The 22,193-nt window shown below is 50.5% G+C and overlaps 1 protein-coding gene across 4 annotated transcripts in view; it reads right to left on the bottom strand.

The window, feature by feature from the left end:
- The window catches only part of LOC122201912 (cadherin-23), a 42,274-nt gene that overhangs the window by 18,787 nt on the left and 1,294 nt on the right, over positions 1-22,193 (bottom strand). For 3 of the 4 annotated variants that reach the window (XM_042907924.1, XM_042907921.1, XM_042907922.1), the window contains exons 2-11: positions 13,348-13,569; positions 12,914-13,033; positions 12,095-12,275; positions 8,786-8,919; positions 8,031-8,240; positions 7,383-7,490; positions 5,847-5,949; positions 4,377-4,502; positions 3,848-4,051; positions 1,598-2,056 (exon numbers count right to left, since the gene is read on the bottom strand). In XM_042907924.1, the coding sequence (XP_042763858.1) occupies positions 1,598-2,056; positions 3,848-4,051; positions 4,377-4,502; positions 5,847-5,949; positions 7,383-7,490; positions 8,031-8,240; positions 8,786-8,919; positions 12,095-12,275; positions 12,914-13,033; positions 13,348-13,569 (1,867 nt within the window). Of the gene's footprint in view, positions 1-1,597; positions 2,057-3,847; positions 4,052-4,376; positions 4,503-5,846; positions 5,950-7,382; positions 7,521-8,030; positions 8,241-8,785; positions 8,920-12,094; positions 12,276-12,913; positions 13,034-13,347; positions 13,570-22,193 lie in introns of those variants that run through there. The other variant, XM_042907923.1, reaches the window with a different exon arrangement.

Genomic DNA, 22,193 nt, shown 5'->3' with positions numbered 1-22,193 from the left:
CAGAGAAGACACTGGAAAGAAAAATAGAGAAAAGAGAATCAGTCATAGGGAGGGAGAACAGAGAAAAGTGGTAGTAGAGGCATCAGTGGAACATAAGGTGGAGCAGGGTGCAGGGCAGCTTTCCATGGTTCTTACCAACTACTGTGGGGGGAATTTTGCTAACCTGGGACACGGCTAACCTGTCTAAATTCTCCTAGTGCTCATGGTTTTCCTGTCTTCTTTTTAACTCTGGGCCTCAGATGCATATTGAGTGAATCATACTCTTTGGTTCACTGCACCCTGTGGTCATTGATACCACTCTTGTTTTATGTATGTATCTATTCCCTTTTATTCCCACACTCCTCTCCCTCTTTCTCCCCTTGGTCAATCACTGTAATGGACTGAAGTATATTTTTCACTTGAAAGTGTTCCTGAAAATCATGTATTGTGTTTGTGTATTTTACATTTACACAAATGGGATTGTGGTATATATATATCCCATTCTAAGGTCTACGCACATTTCTCTGTGAATGTAATCTACTGCTTCTGATTGCTGCATGGTATTCATGGGGTACACTCACCATGTTTTACTCTCCAATCTCCTAGGGATAGATGCCCAGGTGGCCTCCAACTCCCACCACCAATAACATGGCAGGAAACATGACATATAGTCCTGTTACTGACCTGAGAATGTCCTTGGGACACATACCCAAGGAACAGAATTGTTGAGTCATGGGGTATGAGTGTACTTTGTGCTAGATTGCTGTCTAGATGGTGGAAGTGGTCTAGACTCCAAGAGTAGTATACGAGTGTTCTGATGTCCCCATATTGTCACCAATACTCAATACTGTCCAGCATCCTAATATCTGCTAATTACATATGGAAAACTGTTATCTCACTGCTGTTTTACTGTGCATTTCTCTGAATAACAATGATTTTTAGCATTTTGTCATAGCCATATTAGTTTTCTGTCACTCTTCTGGGCCTTCCAAGAAGTGTAGTTGTAGGGGTCCCATGTCCCCTTCCTAACTCCCTGGAGTAGCAAAAACATGAAACTTTTGGGAAAATGGTAAAACCATCAAAATTACAATAATGTGCGTAGATCGTGAAAGATAAACCACAGTTCTCCTTGTTTTGTGATAGTGTAAGAAAATCATCAAGGGTATATATAAAATTTACAGTGGCCTAAATGACTAGCATACATATGAAGAAAGTGTCAACCACCTGGGTATTAAAGAAATACACATTAAAACAAGGTATGATTTTCCTATACAACTACAAATGTGAAAACTTAACAGTGTTTATTTAGTACTGGCAAGAGTGTGGTGAAATGGGCGTTCTCATGGAACGCTGGTAGAGTGAGGGAATCTGGAAGGCGAGATGGAACTGGTCCAAGGAGAAGGAGGAGGAGAGAAGAGAGAGGGAAGAAGCCAGGGAAGGGAGGAAAAAGAGAGGGAACAATGTGGTGTGGGGGTAGGGGAAGAGAGTAGGAGGAGCAGCTGAGGGAAGGGGAGGAGCAGAGAGGGAACAGAAAGAAGGGAGCATCGGGAAGAAAGCAGAGGGCAAGGAGACGGGCAGGGAGTCAGGGGTGGGGTGGGAGGGGAGCAGGCCCTTGTACCTGTGTTGATATTCACAGCAAAGGCATCCTCCTGGTCAGGCACCAGGCGGTCAGTGTCGTCCTTGGCCACGATGCCGATGATGTGGTACTCCAGCTTTGGGTTGAGGTCGCGGTCAATGGCGGTGACGTTGGCAATGACAGTGCCTGGCTCAGCCGACTCCAGCACGCTCACCGTCTGGATGGGGTTGAGGAACTCAGGACGGGAGTCATTGATATCGTCGATCAGGATGGTGATGATGGCCGTGCCTGAGAGAGGAACGGTGCCCCTGTCGGTGGCCACCACTGTCAGCCGGTAGGATTCCTGCTCCTCCCTGTCGATGGTGGCGTTGGCGACACGGATGACCCCAGTGACTGGGTGGATGACGAAGCGGTCCTGAGCCCCAGCTTCTATTCGGTAGATCAGCTCCCCATTGAGGCCACTGTCCCTGTCCGTGGCTGTGGCCTGAAGGACTGAGAATCCTGTGGGGGTGGGTATGGGGAGTGACTGAGCAGAGCGGCTTCTTCCAAAAACCTTATGCCAGATACATTTTTGGTGGTTCCTAAGGGCCCCTCTTGCCACCGTCTTGCCAGTGGTTATCTTTTGTATGTTTCCCATGTTTGAAACTTTGTAGGTAAATCGTATCTCATTTTATTTCATATTCTGTGATTAAGAGATTGAAAAATTTGTAGTAATTTAACGATTAGTTGTATCTTGTGCAAATTGTCTGCCTTTGACCTCTGTCCATTTATCTGTCAGTTTGTACAAATTACATAGTTATGGTAACTGGTGACAGATACCTTTTTCTCAGTTTGTTGTCTCCCTTTCGATATTGGTTGTTATTATTTGGTGTAAAGAAATTTAGTTTGGTATGCATCAAACTATAATAGTTTTCCATTTTTAAGATTTGTTTCTCGTATGCTTAGAACCTCTTCGTCAGAAATCAGAAAAATATTTACCTAGAGTTTTTCCTTTTATTTGTAAATGCTTTCTACTCTTCTGTATTTTCTCTGGAGTGTCTTTAGGTTTCATCTCAGTGTCTGATAGAGGGTGAAAATCTACACTAAATATTAATAGATATTTTGTACATTAGGTAGGTTTCACAACTGACTTCACTGTGCCCCCCACCCCTGATTTAAAATATTTGATTTTTAAGTAATCTCTACACCCAGTGCGGGGCTTGAACTCACAACCCTGAGATCAAGAGTTGCATGCTCCACCCACTGAGCCAGCCAGGAGCCTTTCATTGTTTCCTTTATTACATAATATTACCTTCTTTAATTGACCAGTATCTGTTTCTGGGTTACTCTGTCCCAGAGTCTTGTATCATGTGATTTAAAAAAATTTTTTTTAAGTTTATTTATTTATTTATTTATTTAGAGAGAGAGCATCAACAGAGGAGGGGTAGAGAGCAGGAGGGAGGGAGGAAAGGAGGGAGGTAGAGAGAGAGAGAGAGAGAGACTCCCAAGCAAGTTCTGCATTGTCAGCACAGAGCCCAATGCGGGGCTCGAACCCATGAACCCTGAAATCATGACCTGAGTGGAAATCAAGAGTCTGATGCTTAACCGAGGGAGCCACCCAGGCGCCCCTCATATCATATGGTTTTAAAAACCGCAGTTTTGTAATACGTAATAATATCTGGTAAGGCAAATCTGTCTTATTTATACTTCTATCTCAAAATGTTCTTATTCTTCCAGATGACCTTTAGAATCAAAGATAACCCCCAAACCATATTTGGTTTTGCTGGGAATCACATTAATCCTATTTTGACTTTAAAACAGTCAGTTTCAGGGGCACCTGGGTGGTTCAGTCAGTTAAATGTCCGACTTTGACTCAGGCCATGATCTCGCAGTCTATGAGTTCGAGCCCCGTGCTGATAGCTCAGAGCCTGGAGGCTGCTTCGGATTCCGTGTCTCCCTCTGTCTCTGCCCCTCCCCTTTATGCGCTTGCGCGCGCGCTCTCTCTCTCTCTCTCAAAAAATAAATAAACGTTAAAAAGAATTTAAAACAGTTTTCCCATCCAGGAACACAGATGGAACATATCTTAATAATCTCATTTTACAGATAAACACTGTGTCAGAGCAGAGAATTAAGCGTGGCTTGGTTTTTCTGACTCCCTCTCCAGTGCTCTCTCCAACCCCCTACTGCCCCTCTTTCTTCCCATTGCAGGTGAATTCTGCCTCCAACCTGTGGGGCTCTCCAAGGACCACTAAGCAGCTCCTGCCTGGGGCCTGGGGCCCGGGGCCTGGGGCCCGGGGCCTGTCCCTTGCTTACCTGGCGGACAGTTCTCCAGCAGGTGGACTGTGAGGGTGGGATGGCTAAAGGTGGGCCAGTTGTCATTGTCATCCAGTATGGTGACCAGCAGGTCGGCTGTGCCATTGAGCAGCCCAATGTCCTCAGCCAGCAGCAGCAGCTCCAGGACCGGGGGTGAGAAGGCTTCCCGGTCAATGATAACACCTGACCTCACCGTCACCACGCCTGGTGCCCGACGCCACCAGCCGGGAGACACAAAGGAAAAGGGGTACGGTGGGGAGACAGGGCAAGGACCAACCGGGAGGGGACAGAGAAAGACAGGGGCATGGTAGGGGAGAGAGAGGAGAGAGGGGCAGAGAAGGCGACACAGTGACTTTCTTCCCCAAAGGCTTAACAACCAGTGGAATGGAGGTTGTGAGGAATGGGGTCTCCATGGGGAGCCTGGATGTCACTGAGAAGGGAGGCCCTAGGTCTAGCAGTGGGTCACTCCCACCCCAGCAGAAAGACTTGGAGCCCGGCTCGGAGTGCTGGGGTGGCACAGAGGCCTCACCCGTGCTGTTGTCGATGTCGAAGAGGCCACCCTGGGAGCCCAGCAGCTGGTAGGTCACCACGGCGTAGACGTCCAGGTCCGCGTCCAGGGCCAGGATGGGCCCATTGAGCACCGTGAGGGGGGTCCCTGGGCCAGGGGGAGAGGGGTCACCGCAGGGCCAGTCTGGCCCCCGCCCTCCCCCTCCCCCGCCCGTGCCCCCGTGAGCCATGGCTGACGATGGATGAGAGGGAGGGAGGTGAGGTGGACGGGGTGGGGGAAGCCCTGGGCCGGGCTGCGGCAGCCTTGGCAGACTGACGCAGATGCCTGGGGAGCAGCCTCAAAGCCCTGCTGGGGAGAAAACACAACAGCGGTGAGCAAGCCCCTCCGGCCCGCCCGGAGCGCGCCTGCCTTCCCAGCAGCCTTTGAGGGTCGCTCCGTGGGAGGGTCGGGGGCTCCCTGAGCGTGTGGGCCCTGTCTAGCTATGCGCTTCCAGCCCAGTCTGTCCATACAGGTGTACAAGACGCTCCCTATAGGCGTCTGGTTGTACCCGGCTAGGCACACCCACGAGCGTGCAGGACTTCGTGTTCACGGTCATGAGCACACATGTGCACTGAGCAGGAGCGCTGGCAGGCCTGGGATCCCCCCTGGTTGGGCACCTGTCTGCCTCTGCAAGCGGGCACATTTGCGCACGGAATGCACTGTGTAGGCCCCTACCCATGTACCTAGGTGTGTCTGTGCACATGTGCAAGCCCACACGTGTGCCCGGATACGGGCATGTACTGGCACACACATGTGTAAGCGGGTACACAGGCAAGATTAAGAAACAGAGTGGGGACGCCTAGCCGGAGACAGGAACGTCCTACGTAGCTCACCTCTTTCTGATTTAGGACCTAAGCTTTCGGGTCTGGGGAGGCTGGAGGCGGAGTAAGGGGCCCTCCCCGGGGACACAGTGAAAAGGAGATTCTATCCCTCTGAAGGGAGGCGGGGCTGCTCGGTGTGTGCGGGGAGAGGGCTAGGCTGGCCTACCCAGGGCCGCTTGGTCCCCCTCCTCTGATTCCAGGTGCTCCCTGAGCTTCCAGAAGCCTCTAAGATGCCCTGGGCTCCTGGGGTGAGGGAGCAGGGAGGGGCGAGCAAAGCCCCTCCTGGGTGGTCTTCACACCTTAATTGCCCCTCTTGGGGGGCGGTTATGGGGCTGCTTTCAGACTCCTTCGGGGACCAATGACCACAGGTGTCTTTTCCAAGCAGACCTATGGCCTCTTCGGTTGGTCCTCAAAAGGTGTGGCAACCAGGGGCCCACCAGCCCCTCAGGGCTGTGCCCCTTCCTCCCTCCATACGCTTGTGCACCTGCTGGGTCTGTGTTCAGCCAGGTGGCGAGGCTGCCTCCCCAGCCAGGCTTCAGCGGGGCCCCTATCAAGTGCAAGGGAGGTCCTCAGGCATCTGGGGCCTGGGTGGTGCCTGCAGCAGGAGTTCCCAGGTGGGTCTGGCACCTACCAGCGGGAGAGTTCTCCATCACCTCTGCCTGGTAGGTGCTCTGGGTAAAGAGGGGATGGTTGTCATTCTCGTCTGCCAGAAAGACCAGCAGCAAGTCAAAATCCTGAGGGAGGCACAAAGGGAGGTTAGGTTGTAGGCCATGTTCTAGCAAAATGCTCCAGTTGGACGGGAGCTGAGAGGTGGGGGGGGGGGGGGGGGGCGGGTCAGGGTAGAGAGGTAGATAATTAAAAAGCCTACCAGGTCCAGAGACCTGGGTTCAAGTCCCTGATGTGCTAGCAGCTCTCTTGGTGCCCCGGGGCAAATCATTTCCCCTATCTGGGCCTCAGTTTTCCAATCTGGCAAACGGGAATCCTAACTCCTTCACAGAGGTATTGTGAACTGAACAGGATGGATGCGAACAACATTTAATCGTGCTCCATCTGCTGGTAAAGGACTTCAGACCGGAAGATGAGTCTTGGCTTTCAGACCCTGCAGGCCTGCCTGATGCCCCAGTCTGGGCTCAAACAAACTCTCACCCAGTGCTGTACCTCCTGCCTTTCCAAAACCACAGTATAGTCCTTACTCAGAACCTCTCCATACCCCTGGACGCTATCTCCATTGCACAGCTGAAGAAACGAAGGGCCGGAGGTGGGGCGGCTATTCAGAGCCACAGGGCAGGCTGGTGGCAGAGTGGGGACCAGCCTCCCCGCTTCTCGATTCCCACCACTTAATGCTGCTGCTTCCAGGGTGATCCGCCCTCCTACAGCACAGGCAGGGAGGGGGATGAGAGCCGGGGGGAAGAGGAGGAGGTCGGAAGTGAGAGGAGGGAGGAAGGAAGAAAGGAGAGGAACGCCAGATGAGGGGCCCGCGGCTTATGACCACCTCCAGCCGAATGTCTCCTGGGCTTATACAGATGGGGAACCGGAGGCGCAGAATGAGCAGCGCCTTGACCGAGCCAGGCAGCCAGTCAGAAGCAGAGCTGAGATGAGCCAGACCCGAGGACTCTTGGCCAGGGCTCTGCCCCAGACCTCATGGGCTGGGAATAGAGGGCAGACTCCTACCCCCAAAGGGACTGCCTTGCGACACCCACCCCCCTCCTAGCAAAAAGATCCAACTTTCTTGGCTTTTGAGGGAAAGCCACCTGGAAAATGCAACCGTCTCAGAACCCCAGAGTATGAGCTTCTGAGTGCAGGCCTGTGTGCACACACAGCTGTGGCGTGTGCCCAAGTAGCAGTGGTGTGGGGAGGAAAGATGATGGCTGGCGTTGAGTGTTGGCCACGTGCGAGCCACTGGGCTGAGGGCTGTATAGACACTGACTCCTTCAAGTCCTTTCCACAACTTTGGGGTAGGGCTCGTCTTCATTTTGCCGAAGAGAAGGAAAAAGGGATACGAGAGGAAATCTACTTGCCAAAGCCACATGCTCAACGGCAGGCACAACGGGGATTTGAACCCAGCACTCGCTTACTCTAAAACCTGTGCATCTGATCCCCAGGCATACTGCCTGCCACCTCCAGCGTGCAGTCCCGCTCCCCGCCCCCCCGTGTCCTCTGGCCTCACCCTCCTGGCTATGCGTGGGTTCTCCGGGTTGTCCTTCACGGAAACGGTCAGCTTGTACTCGGGGATCCGCTCACGGTCCAGTGGCCGGTTCACGGTGATGACCCCTGTCTGGGATGTGGACGGCTGGTGAGCTGAGCAGTGCCCCGTCCCCCACTTTGGGCTCTGGTCCACACTGCTTCCCCCGCGGCTCCAGGAATAGCTGTGAATTCTCTCCCTAAATCGCCAGAGATACGGTCTAGAAGGCCATAATGGGCTGGCAGGGTCTTGCCAGAGCAAAAGAGTGATTCCCCGATGCCCAGGTCTTGCTGTCTCAAAGGGTGGGTCCCCCGAGGGTCCCGTGGTGCTCAAGCTGGTAGGTAATACTCCAAGAGGACGACGGGGACTTGCTGGTGCATCTTGGTAATGAACCAAGAGGAACTCAGGCTCTGGCTCCATCTCTGCACATGACAAGCCTTGGGGATGACAGGGACCCCAGAGATGGCTTAGCTGGAAATCCAAGATTCCATACCACCCAGAGACGCCCATGTCCCAGCACAGGGCAGAAGCCTGGGGAGGAGAATGAACCAGAAGGAGCCCAGATAGCAGAGCAGAAAAGCCTCTAGGGCAGGGTCCTCTTTTCCCAGAGGAACCCTCGGGGGGCCTCCCTACCGTGGCATTGATGGAGAAGGCCCGCTCTCGGTTGCCTGCAGTGATGTTGAAAGTGAGGAGGGCGTTGCACCCGCTGTCAGCGTCACTGGCCAGGATGTGGGCGACGAAGCTGGAGACGGGGCTATTCTCACTGATGGTGATGTTCATGGGCAGATTCAGCAGCACGGGGTCATTGTCATTGATGTCCAGCACGCGAATCCCCACCAGCATCTGGGGCACGTTGGGGAAGAGGAGGAAGTGGTGCAGGGTGAGGAGAAAAGGGGGCATGGCAGGGAGGGAGAAGAGAGAAGGAAGAGAAGGTCGTGTTAGACATGGTGGCGGAGGCAGAAGGGATGGGTGAGATGGGGCAGGAGAGTAAGGGCGATGGTAATTGACAAAGGAAAGGTACAGGTGGTCGCGGAGAAGGGAGAAGACGAGGAAAATGGCAATAAAAAAGGCAAGAGGATGAAAGTGAGGATAAGAAGCAAGCAGAATGGGCGAAGGGGCAGAGATGGGGCAGAGGGCTGGGTGGCGATGGCAGAGTGACAGATGCGGAGGCCGGGCTGTCTGGGTGGGCAGAGCTCTGAATGGCCGTGGCCGCCAGGCCCCAGTGAGCCCCAAGAGGCATTGGCAAATCCGGTGGGGGCCCTGAGGGTCTGGACTGGCTCCCGGTCAGCCTGTGGCCTCTGGGTACAGGGTGGGCATTTATAGAAATCTCTATGGACAGTGAAGGGGTCAGTGAGGGGAAGCCAATGGAATGGGGCCCCAAGACTCACCGTGGAGCTAAGTGGAGGCACCCCTCTGTCGCGGGCACAGATGGTCAGGTTGTAAAAGGCAATGGTCTCCCGATCCAGCTCCACATCCTTCCGGACACGCAGCACCCCCTCCACAGGAGAGATCACAAACTCGCCTGGGTGTTGCCCAAGGGAGGTGGAGTTAGCTGGGAATGGCCAAGAGCTGTGGAAAGCCCAGGCCTCTCCCTCCTTTCTCCAGCGAGCCTTCCTCAGCGGGGGTGGGGGATAGCTGGGCTGGGTCCTCCTGTGCCCCCTGCTTCCGATCCACAGGGAACCTCGCTTGGGCTGGCCAGGGCGGGAGCAAGGGGGACAGAGAACGGCTAGGGGTGCAGGTGCTCACGGGCCCGCTTATAGCCCAACGTGCCTGAGAGGCCAGGCTGGTTTCTTTCCCTGGGCCCCGTGCAGGGCAGGGACTGACCCTGAGTAAGAGGGTTGTGTTGAAAAAGTGGGGCCCCTTTCTACACAAGCACCCTCTAACCACCACTGACCCAAATCATTATTGATCAGAAACTGATTAGCGAGGGTCTCGGGTACTTTGTAACGTGCAATGTCTTCCAGATGCCATGTCTTGGAAAACCGGATATTGGGGACTGAAGGAATGCCTTGCTAGGGTGAGGCACCGAGGCAGGACAGAGCGGGAGGGACTGAGGGCACGGAAGCCCCCAGCTGCTCTCCCTACAGCCCTGGTATCGAGCCACAGCTGGTGTGCTGTGTGTGGTGTGCAGAACACAGGGTTCTGCCAGGTCTGGGGCCACCCCGTGGCCTCTAGTCAGACCTGACTTCTTTTCTCTGATGTTCTGGAAAACCCTCAGCTGGCCCTTTGGCTTCCGTCCTTATTTTGGCTTGGCTGAGGGGGCAGATGTCTGAGAGGGTCTACAGCAAGAACCTCAGATCCTCAGGCTGATGTGGAAGGGACCTCAGAGACCATTGAGTGTCGTTTGGAAAATGAACTGAGAGTCCAGAGATGTGTGACGACTTTTCTAAGCTCCCATAGCAGTTCTCGCCAGAACCAGTATTCAAATCCAGGGCTCTGGGTCTCAGCCCGCTGCATCCTGGGACGGTGGTCTTTCCCGACACCACCATCAGAGTGGATCAGGGCAGGAGGTTTGGGAGGGAGGGGTGAGGACGGAGAGCGGTTGGAGGGGAAGGGTGGAGGGGAGCAGGTGGGAGCCCAGGTGGACAGAAGCAGGGCAGGGAAGGCGATGGAGAAGACGGGCAGAGGCGAGCATGAGGAAGGGGGGCTGCCTCTGTGCCCTCCCCGGGACCTGGGGACAGAGAGAAAGCTACTTCCTTTCACTTTCCCTTTGACACCTGGGGGAAAAGGCCCAGAGCGGGGCACTGACTTGCTCTGGAAACACAGAGCACAGGGGCATGGCGAGGGTGAAGGCCCAAACGCCCAGCCATTCCCTCTCCCTACTCTTTCCACCCAAACTCACCACCCCTGCCTCTCTGACTGCAGTAACAGCCCTCTGTGGCCCACCTGCAGCCTCACAGGCCGCCCCCTCCTAGAGAAGTGGAAACTGGTTGGAGCCGGATTTCCTGAGCCTGATACTCCAAGGGCTCACGAGAACTGGGGATTCCCTTTCTAGGGGTTTCCCAGCCCTGTCTCAGCCCCTTGACCATGTGCGAACAGATGGCCTCCTGCCCGCTCTCCAAAGCCAGCTGCCCTCTTGAAGGAAGGAAAGCGATCCTGAGAACTCGGGGCAGTGGGGGGGCAGGTCTAAGGCTCTGGGGGACTGGGCCCAGGCTAGACCTCCATGAGATCAGCTCGAGGAATGAAGATCAGGGAGGTGGGCGGGCCAAGGGCCCCCACACTACAAATTATCCTCAGTGGCTTGGCCCCAGGGAACTTCCTGCCATTCTACTCCTTCCGGAGATAGGGGTTAAAAGCAGAGACTTTCTGGGGCGCCTGGGTGGCTCGGTCAGTTGGGCGTCCGACTTCAGCTCAGGTCATGATCTCACAGTTCATGAGTTCGAGCCCCGCGTCGGGCTCTGTGCCGACAGCTCGGAGCCTGGAGCCTGCTTCAAAATTCTATGTCTCCCTCTCTCTCTGCTCCTCCCCTGCTCATGCTCTGTCTCTCTCTCTCCTTCAAAAATAAATAAAAACGTAAAAAAAAAAAAAAAAAGCAGAGACTTTCCATCTGCATCCTGACTTCACTACTTTGTGCCCTTGGGCATGGTGACTGGGCCCTGCCTCGATGTCCTCATATGGAAAATGGGCCAATAAAGAGGTGCACTTGCAGGGCTGAGCTGGGGCTAGACAAGGCCGGGTCCACCTCGTGTGTGCTGAATCCGTGGCAGGTCTTGGTATCATTAGGGGGACGCCGAAAGGAAGGCCAGGCAGTCCTCTGAAGGAAGTGGGGGCTTTCAGGGAGGATGAGGGTGTATGAAGGGTCTGAGGAACGGGCTTGACTGACAGCTGCAGGTCCCACATCCACCTTCAGGTCCTGAATCAGTGATGTTCATTGCCTGTGTCTTCCAACTGGAACGCATGCTCTAGAAGGGCGGGGATTTGGGTCTCTTTTGTACCATACTGTATCCTCAGCACTTGGCATATGATTGGCATATGGTAGGTGCTCAATAAATATTTGTTGCGTCATCAATTAAAAATCAGGATGTTTCACAAAGATTTGGATTTCTAGCTTTTCTTTTGAAAAGGGGAAGACCTGGCCTGTCTGGGCCTGCATTTGGACATGGCCACGCTGGCAGGAGCTGAGCTGCAGGCTGTTACAGCCCCCGCTACTCCCTACTGTCTTGCCTAGACCCCTTCTCCCATGTATGTCTCCCGCCCGACACCAGCAGGCATTTAAGTTTGGAATTCCTACTCTATGGAAACGAGTGGAAACTGACTTGAGGAACCTCTCTGGCCAGGGCAAGCCCTGCTCTTCACCCCAGGACAACCACTGAGGTAGCTGTGAAGGCTCTTCATGGTAACAAGATGCACAGAAAAATCTGGGTGCTGAATGCATCTAGGGGGTCCTGATGGTTTGGGGCAAGGATATTCATCCTCCCTCTGTGCTGGAGTTATTTCTCTGGGTATGACACAGGGGCATTTTCTATCTGATTCTCAAAGGGGTCTCTGACCCTCCAAGGCTACCAGTCTCTGTTCCCGGATTTCAGAATGTTCTCACATATCCCGATGAAGAAGGGGTGGGGAGAAGAGTATTTCCACCATCTGATGGGTGGGGGAAACTGAGGCCCAGAGAGAGCAAGGCCACGGCTCCTAAGTAAGGTGGGGGGAGAGGCCCCCAGATTGTGCCGCCCTCCACGCCTGGCTCAGGCCCCACTCACCCAGAGGGTCTCCGTCCACGATGCTGTATTCCACCTGCCCGTTGGGGCCCGAGTCCTGGTCATGGGCCAGGAAGGTCCACACTCGGGGTCCCGGCTGGCCCTCGGTGACGTCAAATGGCCCCTCGTAGTCTCGGGGGAAGGTGGGCACATTGTCATTGATGTCGTTCACGTTCACAAGCACCTGAGATGGTGGATAAACTTAGCTGGGGCTGCATCCCAGCCAGCCCTGTGCTGAGCTCAGTTCTCTCATCTGTGAAGTGGGTCTGATAACCTGTCTCATCAGGTTGATGCCAAAATCCTCAGGGATCGTGGATGGGGGAAGGCCTTTTAAGCTATGTCTGTGGATGAGTTACTATCATTGTTAAAGCCTTTATATGGGCTTCATCATCACATTATTAATAGTTACGCTCCAACCTTTATTTATTGCTGCACTGTGGTCATTCCCCATGGTCTCATCTGTCCCTCCCACACCCTGACAGTTTTTATTATCTCCCTTTTATGGAGGAGTGAAGCGAAGCTCAGGGAGGTTAACTGACTTGCCCAGCGTCACACAGCTAGGAAGTGGAGAGCAGGGGTAGGAGCTTCTGTTGGTTTGGCCAGAGTTTGCGCTCTTCCCGTGAAGGGGAGGAAGGCAGGTGTCACGATCTGTCTGATAGATGCGGCCACACAGAGAAGTTCAGTAAGATCCTCAGTCACACATCAAGTTTGGCTCGGTTGCCAAGACCAGGATAGGGCTCTTGGATTTAGGTGTTTCTCCCGGACAATCTTTCTGGGCCCTGTCCTCCCCAAGTTGAGGCTCTGTCCCACCCACCCACCCACCGTGGTGGTAGAGGTGAGGCGGTGAGATAAGATGGGGCACTGGTCCGTGGCAGTGACCATCAGAGTATAGCGGCCATGGCTAATCTCATAGTCCAGCTCCTTGGCAGCACTGATGATGCCCTGGGGGGGATAAGAGAGGGGACAGGGTGGATCAATGGATGGTGGATATGGGGCACCCCAGGGACCAGCTTCTTCATGCGGTCCCCTCAGACCACCCCAGGAGGCATGTTCTGACATCCCAGCCAGGATGGGGAACCCTTGTTGCCATCCCACCCAAGCTTGCCTCCTTCTGCATTGGATGCCCCCCCCCCCCGCCAAGTTTCCTCCAGACTCCCATCTTTGCTCTGCTCCCATCTCCCATGATGTCACTAAGGTCCCTTCTAACCCCTTTAGCCAGCTGAACCTCCTCCTAAACCCCGCCATCAGCTGCTGACCGTGTGTCTGTCGATACGGAAGGTGTTGATGATGTTGCCTGCGACAATGGCGTAGTTGACTGTGCCATTGGGCCCCTCATCCAGGTCTAGTGCCTGGATGGTGATGAGGCTAGCATTGATTGTGTCTGGGCCCTCGTCCAGTAAGATCTCGTAGTGGGGCTGCTGGAACACAGGTGCATTATCGTTCTCATCCACGATGGTCACGTACACGTGAGTGGTGGCCTGTGGAGAAGAATACGGTCAGGTTCCTCGCTCAGTTGGGTAAGACGGTTTGACCAGTGGAGCCAGCTGGATATTCTCCTAGGCTGGGATCACTTAGCATGATACAATATGGTGAGAGAAAGAGAGAAGGATGAGAGGGTGGAAAGTCACAGGCTGGTAGAGGATGAAATCACAGAGGCTACCAAAAGCCGAGCTAGGTAACTGTTTAGGTCCAAGATGGCACTTACGTCACTGCTCCTTTGTCTATGCCCATGACAGACATCACTAATCAATTGTGGCACTGCTGAGATGCAACCTCATAATCCTTGTCAGCACAGCAATCTAGTGATTCAAACTGACATATGAGATGAATCCCAGTAACCAATCCCCTAGCCCACAGCTTTGTTTGGGCCAGGGCCTTACTGACCCTGGGCTTCCTGCTAGATCACGAAAGTTAAGAATGTGATGTTCTCAACCCAATACAATATTAAAATTCACCCACTGTTCACGTAAATGGAAGATACCTAATTTCAGCATGTTTAAGAAGGAAGACATTGGGTTTGGGGCAATTAAATTGGCAGAACTTGTTGAACCATGAAAAAGAAAGCTCACAGAATATGACTTCACTGTAAGAACATTTTCTGCAATATGCTGTCCTGTAATTGGCCATTTCTGGCTGATGCTTGGTCTAATAAGACCACACAAAATATCTAGCCAGCTGGAACTCAGTGATCAGCACTCAAGAAACAGAGAGAAATTATTGATGTGGCACTTTACAAGCAGAGTACATAAATGGGAGAAAGAAATTAGCCACGTGCTGGTATTCTCTGTTCCTTGCACTGCCCCCCTTCCTTTTTCTGCTTCCCCACCTGGGAGGATGTTCCCTGTAGACTGTTTCATCTGGGCTCCTTTGCCATGTAGCTTCCAGAGGGGTTTTAGAAACAGGAAGTCCTGGAAAAAGCCAGGAGGAGGGAAGAAAGAGAGGTGAGGGCATTTCTTCCACACTCCTTCCTCTCCTCACTGCAGTTCTGCCAGTGGCTGTGTTTTTCCAGCTGGGTGGCCCTCCTTCCATGGCTCTAGCTCTCCCTGGGCTCATGTCACCTCACCTCCTCTCATTGTCCTTCTGGATGCATGGGTGGTAGCCACTTCCTGCAGTTGCTGGTCTATGGGTGCTTCACCAGCCCTCTGTATATAGTCCCTCCTTAAACTTGCTTCAGAGGAGCCCTAAGTGTGCCATCTGTTTCCTGCCAGGACCCTAAGACAAACCATAATCAGTGACTAATAGAAGATAATAAGGTTATAATAATGCAAAAATGCCTGGGCAGAGAGACTATGACTAGGCCATTGCCAAGGCCAGAGAATAGAAAGCAGGTGATACAAAAAGCTGGATGGAGACAGCTTGTGTACATCTTTTTTTCTGGGGCTTTGAAACCTACCTTGGGTGGCTCTGGAAACCCCTGTGGGGAGACCGACAGAGAGCAGTAGACCTACAGCCGAGAAGATTGTCACTGCCTCTGAGGAGGCAATGGGTCCACTGAGCTGTGGCTATGGATCTGGGAGAGGTGGGGGTCATGTGGTTGCTAAAATTGTTTCCCAAGCAGGTAGGGTTGGCAACCTTGAGATAGAGCTCTGTGAACTTGGGCATACCACATCTCCTTTCTAGACTTTTTCTGTTAATAAAGAACCTGATTTTATATCTAAAGTCCCTTCTAGTTCAAGCATTCTGGGGTTCTGGTGTGCTGTCATAAGTCATGTGGAATAAATCCCACTATCAGGGAAGCATTCATCTGGGTCTTAGAGTCTCAGTGAATCTTTTTATTTTTGTTATTTTTTAAAATTTATTTTAGAGAGAGAGAGACAGAGCGTGAGCGGGGGAGGGGCAGAGGGAGAGGGAGACACAGAATCCGAAGCAGGCCCCAGGCTCTGAGCTGTCAGCACAGAGCCTGACACGGGTCTGGAAATCACGAACTGGGAGATCATGACCTGAGCCGAAGTCGGACGCTTAACTGACTGAACCACCCAGGAGCCCCTATTTTATTTTTATTATTATTATTTTTAAAATTTATTTTTGAGAGAGAGAGAGGGAGAGAGAGAGACATACAGAGCATGAATGGGGGAGGGGTGGAGAGAACGTCAGCTCAGAGGCTGACGCGGGGCTCGAACCCAGAAATGGGGAGATAATGACCTGAGCTGAAGTTGGACGTTCAACCAACTGAGCCACCCAGGCACCCCTCGATGAATCTTTATTAAAACAGTAATCACACACAGAGGGGAAATGCATTATTTTAACATTTCTCAAACTTTTCTACCAGAGTGGAGAGGGCACTTGCACAGACTTTGAGGTATACTCTGAAGTGTCTGTCTTAAGAAGGAAATACCTTCAAAGGGGTGCCTGGGTGGCTCAGTCAGTTAAGTGTCCGACTTGGGCTCAGGTCACGATCTCACGGTTTGTGAGTTCGACTGTGCTGACAGCTCAGAGCCTGGAGCCTGCTTCAGATTCTGTGTCTCCCTCTCTCTTTGCCCCTTCTCTGCTCACACTCTGTCTCTCTCTCTCAAAAAATAAAATAAAACATTAAAAAAAGAGAAGGAAATACCTTCACAATCTCTCATGTTATCTTTGAAAGCTCATACAGATTTTACAGTCTTCTCCATAATGTGTTTGTGTTAGTTTTCATTAACAATAGTGGTAGGGATTTATGTCCCCAACATAGAAACACCCAAATGTATAAAACAAATATTAACAGGGGCGCCTGGGTGGCTCAGTTGGTTAAGCATCCGACTTCGGCTCAGTTCATGATCTCACGGTCCGTGAGTTCGAGCCCCGCATTGGGCTCTGTGCTGACAGCTCAGAGCCTGGAGCCTGCTTCAGATTCTGTCTCCCTCTCTGACCCTCCCCCATTCATGCTCTGTCTCTCTCTGTCTCAAAAATAAATAAACATTAAAAAAACCCAAATATTAACAGACATAAAGGGAGAAATGGGCAGTAATACAATACTAGCAGAAAACTTCAATACCCCACTTACATCAATGGATAGGTCATCCAGACAGAAAATCAATAAAGAAATATTGGCCTTAAACAACATATTAGACCAGATGGACTTCGTAGGTATATACAGAACATTTCACCCCAAAACTACAGAATACCATTCTTATCAAAAGCACATGGAACATTCTCTAGGATAGATCACATGTTAGGCCACAAAACGAGTCTCAGTGAATTCAAGAAGACTGAAATTATATCAAGTATTTTTTCTGACCACAGTGGCATGAAACTAGAAATCAAAAGAAGAAAATGTTAAAAAAACCACAAATACATAAAGGCTAATAAGCAAATGTTACCAAATGACCAATGGGTTAAAAAGAAATCAAAGAGAAAATAAATACCTTGAGATGAATGAAAATGGAAACACAACTTTTTAAAATCTAAGGGATAAAGCAAAAACAGTCCTAAGAGGAAAGTTCATAGTGATACAGATGTACCTCAGAAAACAAGAAAACATCCCAAAAAAACAACTGAACTTTATACCTAAAGGGACTAGAAAAAGATCAGTCAAAGCCCAAATTTAGTAAGAGGAAGAAATAAATATCAGAGTGGCAATAAAATGAAGACTAAAAAAACAACAACAGCAAGATCAATGAAACGAAAAAACTAGAAACGTGCAACCTTTCAAGATTGAATCATGAAGTAGAAAATCTGAATAGACTGATTACAAGTAATAAAAATGGATCAGTAATTTTAAAACTCCCTCCAAACAAAAGTCCAGCACCAGACAGCTTTGCAGGTGAATTCTGCCAAATATTTAAAGAAGTGTTCGTAGTTATCCTTCTCAAATTATCCTAAAAAAATTGAAGAGGAAGGAATGCTTCCAAATTCCTTTTTTGAGGCCAGGAGTACCCTGATATCAAAACCAGGCAAACAGACCATGAGAAAAGAAAATGACAGGCCAATATACCTGATGAACATAGATGCCAAAATCCTCAATTAGCAAACTGAATTCAACAATACATTAAAAGGATCACATACCACAATCAAGTGGCAATTATTCCAGGGATGTAAGAATGGTTCAACATTCACAGATCAATCAACCTGATACACTACATTAGCAAAATGAAGGATAAAAATCATATGAAAACTTCAATAGATGCAAAAAGAGCATCTGACAAAATTTAACATCTATTTATGATAAAAACTCATAACAAGGTTGTATAGAAGGAACATACTTCATCATAATAAAGGCTATATATGACAACCCCACGGCTAATATCAGTGGTGAAAAGCTGAAGGCTCTTTTCCTCTAAGGTCAGAAATAAGACAAGGATGTCCACTCTTACTGCTTTTATTCAACATATATTGGAAGTCTTAGCCACAGCACTTAGACAAGAAAAAGAAATAAAAGGCATCCAAACTGGGAATGGAAGAAATAAAACTGTTACTATCTGCAGATGACATGATACTATATAGAGAAAACTCCAAAGACTCTACCAAAAAAACTATTAGAACTGAAAAATATATTCAGAAAAGTCACAGGATACAAAATGAACATACATAAATTGTATACTAATAACAAGTTATCAGAAAGAGAAATTAAGAAAACAATGCCATTTACAATTACATCAAAAAAGAATAAAATACATGGGAATAACTTTAACCAGAGTCAAAGACCTGTACTCTGAAAACTTTAAGACTGATGAAAGGAATTGAAGATGACATGAAAAAATGGAAAGACATACCATGCTCATGGATTGTAAGAATTAATATTGTTAAAATGTCTGTACTACCCAAAGCACTCTACAGATTCAATGTGATCCCTATCAAAATACCAAAGGCATTTTTCACAGAACTAGAAGAATCCTAAAACTTGTATGAAACCACAAAGACCCCAAATAGCCAAAGCAATCTGGAGAAAAAAGAACAAAGCTGGAGGTATCATCCCCAAGGTTTCAAACTATACTACAAAGCTATAGTCCTCATAATAATGTGGTACTGACAAAAACAGACACAGAGATCAACAGAATAAAACAGAGAGTCCAGGAAAAAAACCCATGCATATATGGTCAATTAATCTAAAACAAAGAAGGCAAGAGTATACAGTGGGGGCAACTGGGTGGCTCAGTTGGTTAAACTTCTGACTTCAGGTCAGGTCATGATCTCATGGTTGGTGAGTTTTAGCCTTGCATCAGGCTCTGTGCTGACAGTGCAGAGCCTGCTTGGGATTCTCTCTCTCTCCCTCTCTCTCTGCCCCTCCCCCACATGCTCACTCACTCGCTCTCTCAAAATAAATAAATAAACTTTAAAAAAGAATATACAATGGGAAGAAATTTAAAATGGATTAAAGACTTTAATCCATAAAATACGGCCTGAAACCATAAAATTCCTAGAAGAAAACATAGGCAATGAGCTCTTTGATATAAGAGCAACACTTTTTTTCTTTTTAAAATATGTTTATTTATTTTGAGACAGAAAGAGAGAGAGTGAGAGTGAGGAAGGGGTGGAGAGAGAGGGAGAGAGAGAATCCCGAGCAGGCTCTGTGCTGTCAGTGTGGAGCCTGAGGTGGGGCTCAATCTCATGAACTGTGAGATCATGACCTGAGCAGAAATCAAGAGGCAGCTGTTTATCTGACTGAGCCACCCAGGTGCCTGCCTCTCTCTCTCTCTCTTTCCTTCTTTTCTTCTTTCCTTCTTTCCTTCCTTCCTTCCTTCCTTCATCTCTCTTTCCCCTCTCTTACCCCTCTCTCTCTTTCTTTTAAATGTTTACTTAGCAATTTTTATTTTTTTTGGCTCAGTCTCTTCAGACAAGGGCAACAAAAGCTAAAATAAACAAACAAGACTATATCAAACTAAAAAGCTTTTCATGCAAACCATCATCAAAACAAAAAGACAACTACCGAATGGGACAAGATAATTGCAAATCATATACCCAGTAAGGGGTTAATATCTAAAATGTATAAAGAACTTACACTACTTAGCAAAACAAATAACCGGATTAAAAAATGGACAGAGGGCCTGCATAGACATTTTTCCAAAGAAGACATACAAATGGCCAACAGGCACATGAAAAGATGCTCAACATCACTCATCATCAGGGAAATGCAAATCGAAACCACGATGAGATATCACTTCCCACCTGTCAGAGTGGTTAAAATCAAAAACACAAACAGCAAGTGTTGGTGAGGATATAGAGAGAAAGGCAAGCTTGTGCGCTGTTGGGAATGTAAACTGTGGAAAATGGTATGGAAGTTCCTTCAAAAGTTAAAAATAGAACTACCGTATGATCCAGTAATTGCACTCCTGGGTGTTGATCCAAAAAATACAAAAACACAAATTCAAAGGGATCCATGCACTCCTATGTGAGCAGCAGCATTGTTCTACAATGGCCAAATTATGGAAGCAGCCCAGTGCCCATCAATAGATGAATGGATAAAGAGAGATGTGGTCTATAGACACAATGGAATATTACTCAGCCACAAAAAAGAATGAAATCTTGCCATTGTGAAGACATGGATAGACCTAGAGAATATTATGCTCAGTGAAAGGTGGTAGAGAAAGAAAAATACAGTAGGATTTCATTTATATGTAGAATAAAAAAACCCGCAAATGAACAAACAAAACAAAACAGCAACAGACTTACAGATACAGGAAACAAACGGCTGGTTACCAGAGCAGCGAGGGGGGGCGGGGGCAGGTGACACAGGTGAAGGGGATGAAGGGGTACAAACTTCCACTTATAAAATAAATAAGCCATGGGGATGAAAAGTACAGCAGGGGGAACACAGTCGATAATATCCTAACAACGCTGTATGGTGACAGATGGTAACTAGACTTATCATGGGGATCATTCCATAATGTATAAAATACTGAATCACTACGATAGACACTTGAAACGAATGCAATATTGTAGGTCCATTATGTCAATAAAGGGTGTGTGCCTCAAGCATTTGAGAAAAGGTGACCGTCTAGAGAAGCCACCGTGTTCACTTCTTGGCTCTGCATGGTCCTGGATGCAGCCGCGAGCACGCGTCACCGGCCAGGAGCCAGCATGGAGCCCTCCTGAGACCCCCGAGATGCCAGCGGGAGCCCAGGAGTGCCCCCTTGCAGGGAAGGGGCTGCATTCCAGCCTCACTGATGGGAGCGGCAGTGCTGACATTTCCCACTTCCCCAGGATCCCAGAAGGAGGTCTAGCCATCATGCAGGCTGCAGGGGCTGGGAGAGGGGGCTGCCCCACACAGCCCCTTCTCTCTGTGACCGGGCCTGAACCTAGGAGGAAAAGGTGGGTGAGGAGGAAGTCAGTGACCCAAAGGCCCTCTCAGCTGAGTCCTTCCTGCCCTGGCATTGAGGCAACAGTGCTTGAGGTTTCTGGACTGTGCCCACACCTTGAGCAATGCCTCTGTATCTCACTCTGATGCAAGCTCAGGAGGCTTACTAGTGGACCTTGTGGGGGCAGGGGAGTGGAGGACAGTGCCACTGGGCCCTGCTCAGGTGTCCTAGCTCACTGGGGGAGGGGTTTCCCTCCCACTAATCCCAGGCTCTCTTTATCCACCTTCTAGACCCAGGGGCAGCAGGAGTCTGGTCAAGGGCGGTCTGGGTGAGGCCAGGCCAGGTGCTCTAGGGTCTCACCCTTCAGTGACCCCACCTCACCTCTGTCAGAGGCTGGCCAGGGTGGGAAGAGGGCCCAGGATCTACCTGATTTCAATCGGCTTTCTACCCGCTGTGGGTGGAAGAACTCACACTCTGCCAACAGAAAAGGCCCTGGGCTGTCTCCCCAAGTGGGGTCACAAGGTCAGGATCATGATAAAGGCCCCCGTTCTGTCCTGGCAGTCTCTGGGGCTCCCATCTCAGGGGGGCCTGGGCCAGGGCAGTATCACGTAGCAGTAAAAGCATAATGCCTGCCTTCCAGGAGTGAGGACAGAGCTCCCAGAGAGCCTCTGACTAGGATCGGAACACCCACGGGGCACCCAGAATTCCTGGCTACTTTCTAGTTCCTCTACTCTGATTCCCAACCCAGATGGACTCTGGCTGTCCTCTGTCCTTCGGCCTGGGGGTCGCGTGAGCTCAAGACCCCTCATGGCTCAGCCAAGCCCCCGGAAGCTTCAGCAAGGCTGGGGTACAATGGAGGCCCTAGTCCCCCACAGCTCACAGTCTAGCCTCGGGAGGGCAGATCAGCCCGGGTGCGGATGAGCTGGTTGGCAACTGAGGTGTGATCGCTGAAAGGGGTGTAGGCAGTGAGGCCTGGAGGGGTGCCCGCCGGGGAGCTCAGGACACTTCGTGAAGGGCAACGACTTGAGTGGAGCCCTGAGGGAGAGGGGAGGAGGGAGACATCAGCAGAGGCGCCAGCGCTGGCTGGGGGTGCAAGAGCAGAGGACTAGAGGCGGAGGGCACGACTGTCCTGTGGATGCCTGGGGTACAGGGAGTGAGAGCGGGTGCAGAGTGGAGAGGGTTGCCGGGGCCTGGTGGGAGAGGAGCCGCGACGATTTGCTATAGGACACGCTACGAGAGGCACACACACATGCACCCGTGAGGACGTGACAAGCCCGTCGTGTGCTCCTGCACCTGTGCCTCATCTGCGTGTGTGCGTGCGTGCGTGTGTGAGCGTGTGTGCACGCACCTGTATGCATCCGCAAGGGTACTGCAGGTTCTGGAATCTACAG

Source organism: Panthera leo, chromosome D2 (assembly GCF_018350215.1).
Source record: "Panthera leo isolate Ple1 chromosome D2, P.leo_Ple1_pat1.1, whole genome shotgun sequence".
NCBI lineage: Eukaryota > Metazoa > Chordata > Mammalia > Carnivora > Felidae > Panthera > Panthera leo.
Note: the sequence above shows the minus strand (reverse complement) of the source record. Positions and strands in the feature narration are given on the sequence as shown.